This window comes from Epinephelus lanceolatus, chromosome 18 (assembly GCF_041903045.1).
Source record: "Epinephelus lanceolatus isolate andai-2023 chromosome 18, ASM4190304v1, whole genome shotgun sequence".
NCBI lineage: Eukaryota > Metazoa > Chordata > Actinopteri > Perciformes > Serranidae > Epinephelus > Epinephelus lanceolatus.
In genome coordinates this window covers 27,899,297-27,910,780 of record NC_135751.1, presented here as the reverse complement: position 1 = coordinate 27,910,780, position 11,484 = coordinate 27,899,297, and the positions used below count along the sequence as shown (strand labels likewise).

At 40.7% G+C, this 11,484-nt stretch overlaps 1 protein-coding gene across 1 annotated transcript; it reads left to right on the top strand.

Moving 5' to 3' along the window:
- Positions 1–107: 107 nt before the first annotated feature.
- On the top strand, positions 108–10,421 carry adap2 (ArfGAP with dual PH domains 2). The gene is made up of 11 exons (XM_033643959.2): positions 108–387; positions 3,552–3,676; positions 3,795–3,886; positions 4,157–4,245; positions 4,532–4,644; positions 6,059–6,208; positions 6,320–6,403; positions 6,933–6,995; positions 7,303–7,380; positions 7,491–7,719; positions 9,882–10,421. Exons 1-11 carry the CDS (start codon positions 300–302, stop codon positions 9,908–9,910), a joined length of 1,140 nt encoding a protein of 379 aa, XP_033499850.1. The 5' UTR covers positions 108–299; the 3' UTR covers positions 9,911–10,421.
- Positions 10,422–11,484: the final 1,063 nt, after the last annotated feature.

The window sequence follows — 11,484 nt, the reverse complement described above, 5'->3', positions numbered from 1 at the left end:
GGGCAGACCGGTTTCAGGGGTGTTTGGTCGCAAAGGCATGAATGACTGCCCAATCAGCGTTTGTGTTTTGGAGGGCGCTGTGCACATACACACACTATAAAGGACAACCCACTGCTCATTGTTTCCGTCAGTGCAGCAGGACGCGCAGCACAGTCCGGAGTTGTAACGTCCGAAACTCATCTGTTGTAAGTGGACGTTTTGAAAGCTGCATTTCGCCACGTGTGAAGCTATGCGACCATGTTTGGTTTAGACAGCGGGATTCATTATCGTTTGAGAGGAGACCGTGACTTTGTACTGAAATGGCCAACCATGAGCGAAACAAGAAGATGTTACTGGAACTGCTGAAGCAGCCGGTCAACAACCGGTGCGCGGACTGCGGCGCGCCTGGTGAGTGCTAAACTCTGTTTACTGGTGATGTTATGTGATAAAGCTGCATTCACAGGCTCTGTTTATCTGTCAGCTTATTTTAAATACTGTATATTTAATCAGAAACTTTCTTACATAGATAAAGATAATGAGATCTCACTTCCCCTCTTGAATTGATGAGATTTTTTGACATTTAAAGGAGTAGTCCGGATTGTTTGAAGTGGGCTTGTACAGGGTACTTAACAATAGTACATTTATTAGGCCATAAACAGTAGATGTAGGCACACCCCAGTTTGGAGAAGTAGGCTGGTGTCTGACACCAAAGCAAAGCAATGTAAAGCTGTGGATAGGGTCAAAGCCACCTAAAAGAAGTCAATATTTTTAAGTTTGTGAGTATTTTCACTGCTTATTTATCCTCAGGCAGCCCTTTCCAACAGGAGAGCCGTTAGCAGCTTCAGTTCCCCATCTGTGCTCTCGTCAAAACCACCAGACCCCAGTGACAAAAGCAGTCGTCTTAGTTCTCTGAGCACAGGAGCCGCTAGTCTACCACTGCTTTGATCAGTTAGCTCTGGTAAATAACTGAGCTTCTCACACCGCACCACCCACCAGGCCCCTCAGGTCTGCTAATCTGGGTTTTCTAACTGTTCCAGAGTCCAGGTTCAAGACAGGCGGTGATTGAGCCTTTTCAGTTCTTGCTCCTTGGCTTTGGAACAGCCTCCTGAACATCAGATCGGCTGACTCTGATCACATCTGTCTGAAAACTTAATTTTACAGATTGGCCTTTCCTGACAGTTAATAGACTTATTGTGTGTATGGGAGTATATGTATGTATGCAGCCAGGTGCATGTGTATGCATGCTTACAAGAATATATGTGCTAAGTGTATATGTTAGTATCACTTTTGTTTTGTATTTTCTCGAAAAGTGCTCTTCAGATAAAGTTATTACTATTATTATTATTAGTTATTTTGTGTTATTGTCTGAACTAACCCTTTTAACTGCCCAAGTTACACAGTAAGACAAATAAAATGACTTACTGAGGCAGCAGTAGACCTGTCTCACAGCAAGAGGGTACCTGGTTCGTACCCAGGGTGGGGGAGCCACTCTGTGTGGAATGTGCATGTTCTCCCCATGTCAGCGTGGGTTTTTCCTGGGTGCTCCAGCTTCCTCCCACAATCCAAAGACATGCAGGTTAATTGGCGACTCTAGATTGGCCATGAGTGCGATTGTTGTCTGTCTCTGTGTCAGCTCTGCCATAGTCTGGTGACCTATACAGATTATACCCCGCCCCTCGCCCAGTGTCACCTGGGATGGTGCTCCAGCCCCCTCTCAACTCCCAACAGGATAAGCGATTACAGAAATGAAAGAATTATATAACGGCTTCATTCTCTCTGTGTAAATCACTGACATTAAGATAAAGTATTGAAAATATTCTAAATACAACATACACTTAAGTGGCTAAAATTTGTTATGTCGCTGGCCCCTCCATAGCAATAGATTGCTTTGCTTTGCTTCCATGGTGGACTCCAGCCTGATTTTCCAAACTAAAGCCATGCCGACTAACATCTGCTGTTTGTAGTACACTGTCTATGGATAAGTACTCCATACAACACCAGTTCAAAAAACTTGTGAACTATCCCTTTAAGGGTTGCAGTTTTAAGAGTTTGTTATTGTTGGCATTTATAAAGCTGATCAGCCTGAGATGAATGTGATTGTCATTTTGTGGGAGCCATCAAGGCAGGATTACCAACCAGAGAGAGGGCAAAGGCCCACTTCACTGCTGTGGTAGTCTGATTTACCATAATTCTGTAGGCCTATGGAAATATGCACTCTAAGTAGTGGTTGAATGTAGCTAAGCAGCCTACAAGTGATGTACACATAAATGCATCAGTAGTAATAACTCATAATAAGCACTTTCAATGGCAATACTTTTGTACTTCTACTTTAGTATGATTTTGAATGCAGGACTTTTAGGATGCAGGAAAAGTGGTTTTGCTGTAGTGCTACATTTGCTTTAGTAAAACACCTGAATACTTATTTCACCACTGGCTTTAGTTACTGGTTACTTTGAGATTGAGATTATTGACCCAAAATATAAGTAATATAATAAGTTACGATTAGGCTACTATAGGTTAAGATTTCAACATTATATTAACAATTCAAATTAGCCTTGACCAGCTGCAACATTAAAGCGATAAACTCATAAATGCATCTTTAGTTATTATTTTTAAAATATTGTTATATACTTCATTTTGAAATGGGCCATTCTGCATATTGAGTACTTGTACTTTTGGTGCTTTAAGTACATTTGATAGCCTACTGATACATTTCTACTTTTACTTCAGTAAAATTTTGAATGTGGGACTTTAACTTGTAACAGAGTATTTCTACACAGTGGTATTGCTACTTTTACTGAAGTAAAACATCTGAGTACGTTTTCCACCACAGACTCTAGTCCATGATATCAACTAGTATGTTAAAAGACTAAAGGTAAGTTTTGCTTTATTACCTCATCATGAAGCTCCCTGCGTCAAAATATAGTTTTAAGGTGATACTGTACTCTCGTGGTGCATATTCCTAAATTACCGTTAAACTTCAATTAAAAGCCCAGTCTAAATTAAACGCCCAGTCCCTTTTACTAGCCCGGCATGGCTACACATTTTGACGAATAAAAGCCTGTCTCAATTAGAGGCCTGGTCTGGTCGCCAAGTTGTTCATTTTTTTTAATAGATGTTCTTTGGATGTTTAAAAGCAGGTTGTTGGCTACCTCAAATTATGTGTCCATCCTCAATTACCCTGTAAGTTACTGATATGCCTTTAGTGCGTAAGGGTCCTCAGATCAAAAGAATCAGAAGGGTTTTTCATAAAAATGAATCGAAGTTATGAGTATTGTTTTAACAGGATAAAGTTGTGTTGTGTTGGTATCCCGGAATTAAAGGCCCGTCCCAAATATAGGCCCGTTGATGTCAGTGATTTAAGCAAATAATAGCCCGGGCTACTAATTGAAGTTTTACGGTAATTGTTGTGTATTCAAAGACACACTTAACACTGTAATATTCCAGCATGGAAATACAGTGTGTAAGGCACACAGAGTGGGAGGAACAGGGGATTAGTTGGGCCCCAGGCAGCAGGACAACCTGGCCCTGGGTGTGCTGTTTTTGAATCCCACTTCTTCTGCACACCTCAGATCCAGAGTGGGCATCCTACAAGCTGGGTGTGTTTGTGTGTCTGATCTGCTCCGGTGTCCATCGCAGCCTGTCCAGCCGGGTCAAATCCATAAAGCTGGACTTCTGGGAGGATGAACTGGTGGAGGTAGTGTCCTTATTTCTGTTATTATTGCTATTATAACATACTAGTTTTTCAGGTGATAGTAAAAATTGGCTGTGTTCAGTGTGTAATCCTTATGTGTGTCTTTTTGGGACTTGGGCAGTTCATGAAATCCAGTGGCAATGCCAGCGCCCGTGATCTGTATGAGAAAGCTGTTCCACCGTACTACTATCGGCCCCGGGAAAATGACTGTGTGTAAGTAGGCTAAATGTCCAGGATGATCACATCTTTCAGAAATCTGTCTTTGTGGTGGAATGTGTGGTTGTGTGTACCAAGTGCTGACAGGGCAATGCTACAGTTAATAGAGAGAAGTGCAACTACCAACTGTAGAAGTGAAATAGGCACACGATTCTGCTGCTAGATCAAAGCTTTATAAATCATGTTCCTGTAGTGATATTGCAGCTTATGTTGACTTGTTTCTGTAGAACTTCCTGTCTAAGAATATTTTTTCCTGGTTGACCACAGTGTCTTACGGGAGCAGTGGATTCGGGCTAAATATGAAAGGATGGAATTCACAGGAGAAACCAAGTATCCACCAATTTCATACACCACAGGTGATGTTCTCACTGTTGTCTAACACACCTATCTACCGTAGAACATAAATCTGTGTCTATCTGTTGGTGCTAAACTAATGTGGTTCCTCATACGCATATAAAACTGTGCCAGAAAAACCCGTTCTTTGCACAACAAAACAGCCAGGAAGTGAAAGTTGAAAGATTGTCCCTCTTTGAAAAAGGTTACGTAACCAGGACTTTTTCATTTTGAGTAAGACCTGTGTTTACTGAATCACCTGTGACTCTGCATTTTTTTATTTTATTTGTTTGTTTATGTTGATAACAGGTTTCTATGAAGGGATGCTGTGGAAGAAAGGGAAAGAGAACACACAGTTTCTGAAGAGGAAGTTTGTTCTGTCAGAGAGAGAATTCACACTGAGTTACTACAACAAGGAAAATGTGAGCTCCCTGCAGCTTTGACATAGTTTGAACTGCACTGCACAATGTACATTAACCCATTTCAAGTCTTTAATATTGCAAGATGTGGAGTTAATATTAAAATTTCTTATGTGTGTAATGTAAAAGTATTTGTACCCCATTGATTTAACTGGATCTCTTTCCTGCTTAAAGGGACTGTTCACCTCAAAATGAAAACAACATATTTTTCCTCTTACCTGTAGTACTATTTATCAGACTGATTTGATGTGAGTGTCAAAAAGTTGGAGATATCGGCCACTGGGATTTCTGCCTTCCCTCTAATATAATAAAACTAGATGGCACTCAGCTTGTGGTGCTCAAAGTGTCAAATAAATACATGTGAAAAACTCAACAGCAATGTCTCTTTCCAGAAATCATGACCCTGTAACCCAAGATAATCCACAGACCTTGTTGTGAGCAGTTTCATGTGGGAACTATTGTCTTTCTACTGAACTACACCCACCATTCCTATCACAACATAGAAGGAAGTGTGCATCTACTCATGGACGAGAGGCTCGTGCTCGTGACAGCACAAGATGTAATCATTAATGGCGTCCTCCTCAGCTGAGCTGTAATGTTAGCTCGCTCAATGGTGCTAGATGAGCTAGCAGTAGATGTACGCTTCTGCTGTGTGGGGATACAGTTGGTGGGTGTAGTTTAGTAGCGAGAAAGCAGTTCATACCTGAAAATGTTCACAACAAGGTCTGTGGATTATCTTGAATAACTGGGTCATGATTTCTGGAAAGAGAGATTTTTCAAATGTAGTTTTTCTGGAGCTTTGAGCACCACTAGCCGAGTGCCATCTACTTCCATTATACTGGAGAGAAGGCAGACATCTCTATGGCCGATATCTCCAACACCCGGCAACTCACACCAAAATAATCTAGACTGATAAAAAGTACTATAGGTAAGAGTAAAAATATGTATTTCTGATATTGGGCTGAACTGTCCCTTTAACTCACTGTGAGGCACAGTGGTGCTCAAAGCTAAATGCTAATATTAGCATGCAAACATGCTCACAATGACAGTGCTAGCATGGTGATACTCATATCACCATGAAGCCTATATTGTTTATCATGTTCACAATCTTAGTTTTGCGTGCTAGCATGCTAACATTTGCTAATCCGCACTAAATTTAGAGTTGATGAGAATGTCATTAGTTTTGCAAGTATTCAGTCATATACTAAATTATTGGACAAACTTATATTTTCACCTGATGAGGGCGCTAGAGGAAATGTCACAGGGTCACCAAAGTTATTACAATTCATCCTCTGGGGGACATGAATGTGTGCACCAAATTTTATGGCAATCAATGTAATATTTTTGTTATTTCAGTCTAAAACAAAGTGGTGAACTGAACCACCCACATTTGCACATCTGTATATTTGTCATCCAGGAGTCCAAAGGCCCTAAAGCTGTAATCGCAATCAAGGACCTAAACGCCACCTTTCAACCAGAGAAGATTGGCCATCCTAACGGGCTGCAGATCACCTACCAAGAGGACGATCACACGAGGAACCTCTACGTTTATCACGAGAGTCCTGAGGTGGGACTGCATGATCACCCAAAGTATAAATAACAGTAACCAGTGAATCTTATGCTGATTGTCATACAGTAAGGGCTGTGGAGAAGCTCAGGGTCTCTTCTTCTGCTCTAGGAAATAGTCACATGGTACAACGCCATTCGTGCTGCTCGTTATGCTTACCTGAAGACAGCGTACCCGACTGGAAGCGATGAAGAAGTAAGCATCAAACCCTCTTGAGAAATGACAAAATGTTTCCCAGATAATGATGCACTTTAAAATGCGCTGTAAATCAGTGGTTCCCAACTGGTGGATCGCAGTCCAAAAGTGGGTCGTGGGCCCATTCTGAATGGACCACAAGTGACGTGCAAACGTGTCAAGCTTGTACAAAACAGAGTCCAGTGAATTTCCAGCACAGAGCTTTTATTTTGAAGCGCCATTTTCTGCTGTAGACTGTGTGACTAACCAACAGCTACTTTACAGAGACAGCAAACTAGCTTGAGACATGGCCAAACTTAAGTATAACGATGAATATATTAAACTGTGTGGACCTTAAACTAATGACAAAGGAGAAATCTGGACCCCGTGGCTGGACCAGTTGGGAACCAGTGCTCTAAATACTTTAAGAAAATTAGCAGGTAATTCCCAGCCAATGCAGTGACCTTTCACTTTCAGCAGACACTTCTGCTCCTCTTTTTGCTTTTATATTTTAAATATTAACACATGTACCTTTATGCCTGTTTGTCAGCTGATACCAAAGATAACAAGAAACTACCTCAAAGAAGGATACATGGAAAAGACGGGGCCATTGGTGAGTTGTTAAAGAGGGAAAAGTTAAACATATACAGATACACACATTGATTTTGTCGGCACTCAACTGCTGCTTTGACTTAAACATGCATTAAGAAACACACTCAAGGTCTTCACCAGCATAGTTAGAGTTATTTATGACAGTAGTAGCACATTTGAATGTTTCAGTTCCTCCTACACAGTCAAACACACACGCACACACACAAAATGGAAAATGGAGCCTGGGCAGAAAATGTTCAAATTCATACTGCAATTTTTTGCGTGAAACATTGAACATGGTTTTTCTTTTTGCTTTGTTTGTTTAACAGCAAACAGAGCTGTTCAAAAAGAGGTGGTTTATCCTGGACGCTCAAAACAGGAAGTTATTCTACTTCAAAGGCCAGCTGGTGAGGACTTCTCATTCTAACCCACTCCTGTGCTTTATTGTCATGATGTTTGTCCAGCAATCACCAATATGTTTGCACGTGTGTGTGTGTTATCATTAATACGAACACAGGACGCAGAGGAGTTAGGGGTCATTTTCATCGGCACAGAGAGCAAAGGTTACTCTGTGAAGGAGTACGTCCCAAAGCATGCTCGGGGAAACAAGTGGAAGTGTGGCGTCATGATGGAGACGCCTGAGCGACAGTTCGTCTTCATGTGCGAGCAGGAGAGGGAGCAGAAGGAGTGGCTGAACGCCCTCAGACATGTCCTGTCCAGGCCCATGTCTCCGCAGGATTATGCGGGTAAGCAAAGCTAGAAAAGCAGGGCGGCAGTAGCTCAGCCCATAGGGACTTGGGTTGGGAACTGGAGGGTCGCCTGTTCGAGTCCCCGTCCGGACCAAAATATGGAGCGTGGACTGGTGGCTGGAGAGGTGCCAGTTCACCTCCTGGGCACTGCCAAGGTGCCCTTGAGCAAGGCACCGAACCCCTCAACCGCTCGGGCGCCTGACCAAAGGGCAGCCCCCTCACTCTGAGATCTCTCCACTTTGTGTATGTATAGGACCTGTGCGTGTGTGTCTTTCAGACCTGTGTGTTAATGACAAGCAAGAGTGAAAACATTGAATTTCTCTGCAGGGGGATTAATAAAGTAAATAAACTTAAACTTAAAATACTGCCAACATGTCAACAGTGTACAGTGCACACATGTAAATACGTTTCTGTCAGGTGAAAGCTTAAAGTTGATGCATTTTGGGGTCTGTCCAGTAAAATAAGACATAATGTTATTAGCCAAGGGGAGATATTCTCAATCTATAAAACCTCCTAGTTTTTACATTACATCTCTTTGTGTTCATACATGTCATGTTAGCCACGTCACACTCCACGACAATATAGAACAGCTACTTGTAGAGGCATGGAGACTTTCTGGGAAAGTAACATTAAAGGAATACTTCACTCCTCAAATGATCATTTGTACATCAATTAGTCACTCCCTGTTATGTTGAATTAGTGAAAAAACTTTGCTTTTTTCATTTCATTTTAATTTATTTTATGTATAAGGACTTTGCCCATTAATTAAAATTATCCGAGATGTTTTGAAACCAATAAAAGGATCAAATTCACAGGACAAACACAGCATAAAGACATGAAGACAGCATTAAGCAGCAGAGTTCGCTGTCTGGCGACGGGCAAGGACATAAAGCAAGTTAGCAGCAGTTTAGCAAGAAACAACAACAGTGTCTCAGTGATCAGTGTACTGTGTTGATTAGAAATGTTCATATTTTCCAAAACCAGGTCTTGAGCCTTTGTTTGAATGTGTGATAGATGTTACGGTTTCATATCTCAGATGGGAGATCGTTCCATAGTTTAGAAGCTCTGACAGAGAAGCATGATTGGCTGAAGGAGCTGGACACAGTCCCCTCTCAGTGCAGACCTTGTGGATCTGCTGTTTGAGTTTTTTTCTTTAATAAAAAGTGCTGAGTGGTGGAGGAGCCTTGGTAATTAATATTTTAAACATCAGGCAGATGTCAGTGTATTTCATTACATTTTCCCAACTGAGGATGTCATGTTTATTAAGAATTTTGCAGTGAGATCCTGCATGTAAATGGGCTTTAGTGTTGTACCTTTTGCCTGAGTGCAGCTTGTCATACAGTGTGTGAAATGGGGAATGATCCTTGCATTCGAATAAAGTTTTGCTGCTACAGTTGTTAGTTTGATATGTACCTGAAATTAGACTGTGTTTTGGCTGTATGCATAACTTTGTTGAGTTGTTTTTTGAAGGATAGGCTGGAGTCAAGAATCCCTCCAATGAACAAATGAAGTCTTGTCATAGTCATAGGCAGCCACGTTTAACAAAAAGCCATTAACAGGGCATCTCTGATCTGTCCTTGAACAAGGTATCAAACCCCCTACTGCACGGGGCACCTGCCTGACATCTCTCCATTAATGTCTATCCTAATACAGGTCCTGTTTGTGCATATGTGTGTATTTCTGACATGTGTGTAATGGATAAAAATAACAACAGATTGAAACAATTCTTCTTCAAACCTCTGTGATTCAATCCAATATCTGTTAAGAGGTTTCATGGTAAAACTAGCCAGGAAAATCACTAAAAACACTAAAGTCAGTTGGATTCATCCTCTGGGGATCATAAATGACTGCACAGAATTTTATGGCAATCAATCCACTAATTGCTGAGGTATTTCAGTCTGTACTGAAGGAGCAGAGGGACCAGCCACCAGACATATATTGCCATCCATGGAGCCATACAACAAGCAGACCCCCCGCCCCCAAAAAAGAAAGGTTATTAGGTTACCTGCTCCAGGTTTTTTTCTGCAAAACCAGTACTGGCTGTGTATCTGCACTCATGTGTTCATGCTTGCACAAACCTGTACACAGCACCACAGGAAGCTGTCATAGTCAACCATTATGCATCTGAATGACCCCACTCTAATACTCTCTTTTTCCAGCTGAAGCCAACATCAAGTATAAAAAATGAGCTACAGAGAGGAGTCAACAGAACGATGGGGCGAAAACTGCAGCGTTTGAAAACACAAGTGACTGAACTACTGCAACACAACAGATGAACAGTGACCTGCACTGTATCAGTACTGACTATTCACCATGTTGCTCCTCGGGCTGACTCTTGTCTTAATGTCGTGGTGAAGCCTCTTGAACCCTGACGCCGGCTGTGCTCTCTGCCACAGGGTGGATTAAAGACCTCCATCCACTCACTTTAACTGACACTGGATCTGATGCTCACTCTCAGACTCTATACTGAATCATTATGCCAAACCCACTCATGACCAAACACACACCCCTGTCACATGATCAGCACTGTTCTGTTGTAACAGAAGATTGGTTTACAGTCACCGCATCATCATGCTATCTTTATGATGTTTGTTATCTTAAATTTCCTAATGAAGGGGCATATAATTGAAAATGTGGTGGTGAACATGTTTCATGACATCATTCCCAGAAAAATAAATGACCTTTTTTTTTTGAAGAAACATTTGTGTGTGGTTTAAGTCATTGATTACACATGAAGTCGGCATATCTATCTATCTATCTATCTATCTATCTATCTATCTATCTATCTATCTCCCCACTAGGGGTCGTCAAAGCTTCAGGGGGGCTTGCAGGGCCATCTTGATTTTAAGGGGTGTAAGAAAACTTTAAAAAAAGAAAAACAAAACAAAAAAAAAATACAGTAGGCCAATATCTCAGCATTTCATTTATTTCTGTAAAAAAACCGAAATAAAATTATTCTATTTAAAGTTTAGGTTATTATTTAAAGTACAGACTTTTAAAAAGCTCCCAAAATAAAGGTAAGGTGAAGACCTGAACACAAGTTAAATTCACAGGGCCTTCACTCTCTGCTAAACAGCCTTGTCCTGCATTAAAGAAGTATGCAGATAAAACAACCAGGGTTAAAAGAACAATGGCCGAATGTGTCAAGAAGAAAAGACTGAATTTGTTAAAAACAGCCTACAAAGTATGTATGATTGTGATAAAAAAAACTTAAACAATATATACACAATAAAGACAGCAAATCCTTAAATCCCCCCAAAATATCAGTAAAACTCATCTCTGATGGAGTATTCCCAGGAAATAATCAAATCACGTTTTGTGCAAATTGCTCATTTTAGATAAAATAAGATTAAGATAAGATAAAATAAGACGAAATAAGATAATTCCGCTTCACACAAGCTTCCTGCAGTTATCAGTCATTGCTTTGCATTGAATATATTATGAAATATAGATAAAATATGCCACTTAGTCAGGAGTCAGGGGTCTTCAGGTTACTCGGTGATAGAAAAGTAGTCCCTTAAAGAAAAAGGTTTGGAGCCACTGTACCACAGGATTTATTGTGTATTAGTACCTACTTTTTCTGTATTTTTTGCCCCTGTATTATCTTTTTTCAATACAATATTAGGCCTAATTGTAAGCCTACCCTGTGCCCTGCTGCCATTTTAATGTATTATTCTTCTTATGTTATCATTATTTTATTATGATGCCTAAATGTTTTTTGTTTTTGTCTTATTGTTACATATTGTGATGATTTCTACAGTG

Coding starts and splice junctions, on each gene's coding strand:
- adap2 (XM_033643959.2), top strand. CDS start 300: ATGGCCAACCATGAGCGAAACAAGAAGATGTTACTGGAACTGCTGAAG. Junction 3,677..3,794: donor GGGAGGATGAACTGGTGGAG/GTAGTGTCCTTA, acceptor GGACTTGGGCAG/TTCATGAAATCCAGTGGCAA. Junction 6,209..6,319: donor TTTATCACGAGAGTCCTGAG/GTGGGACTGCAT, acceptor CTTCTGCTCTAG/GAAATAGTCACATGGTACAA.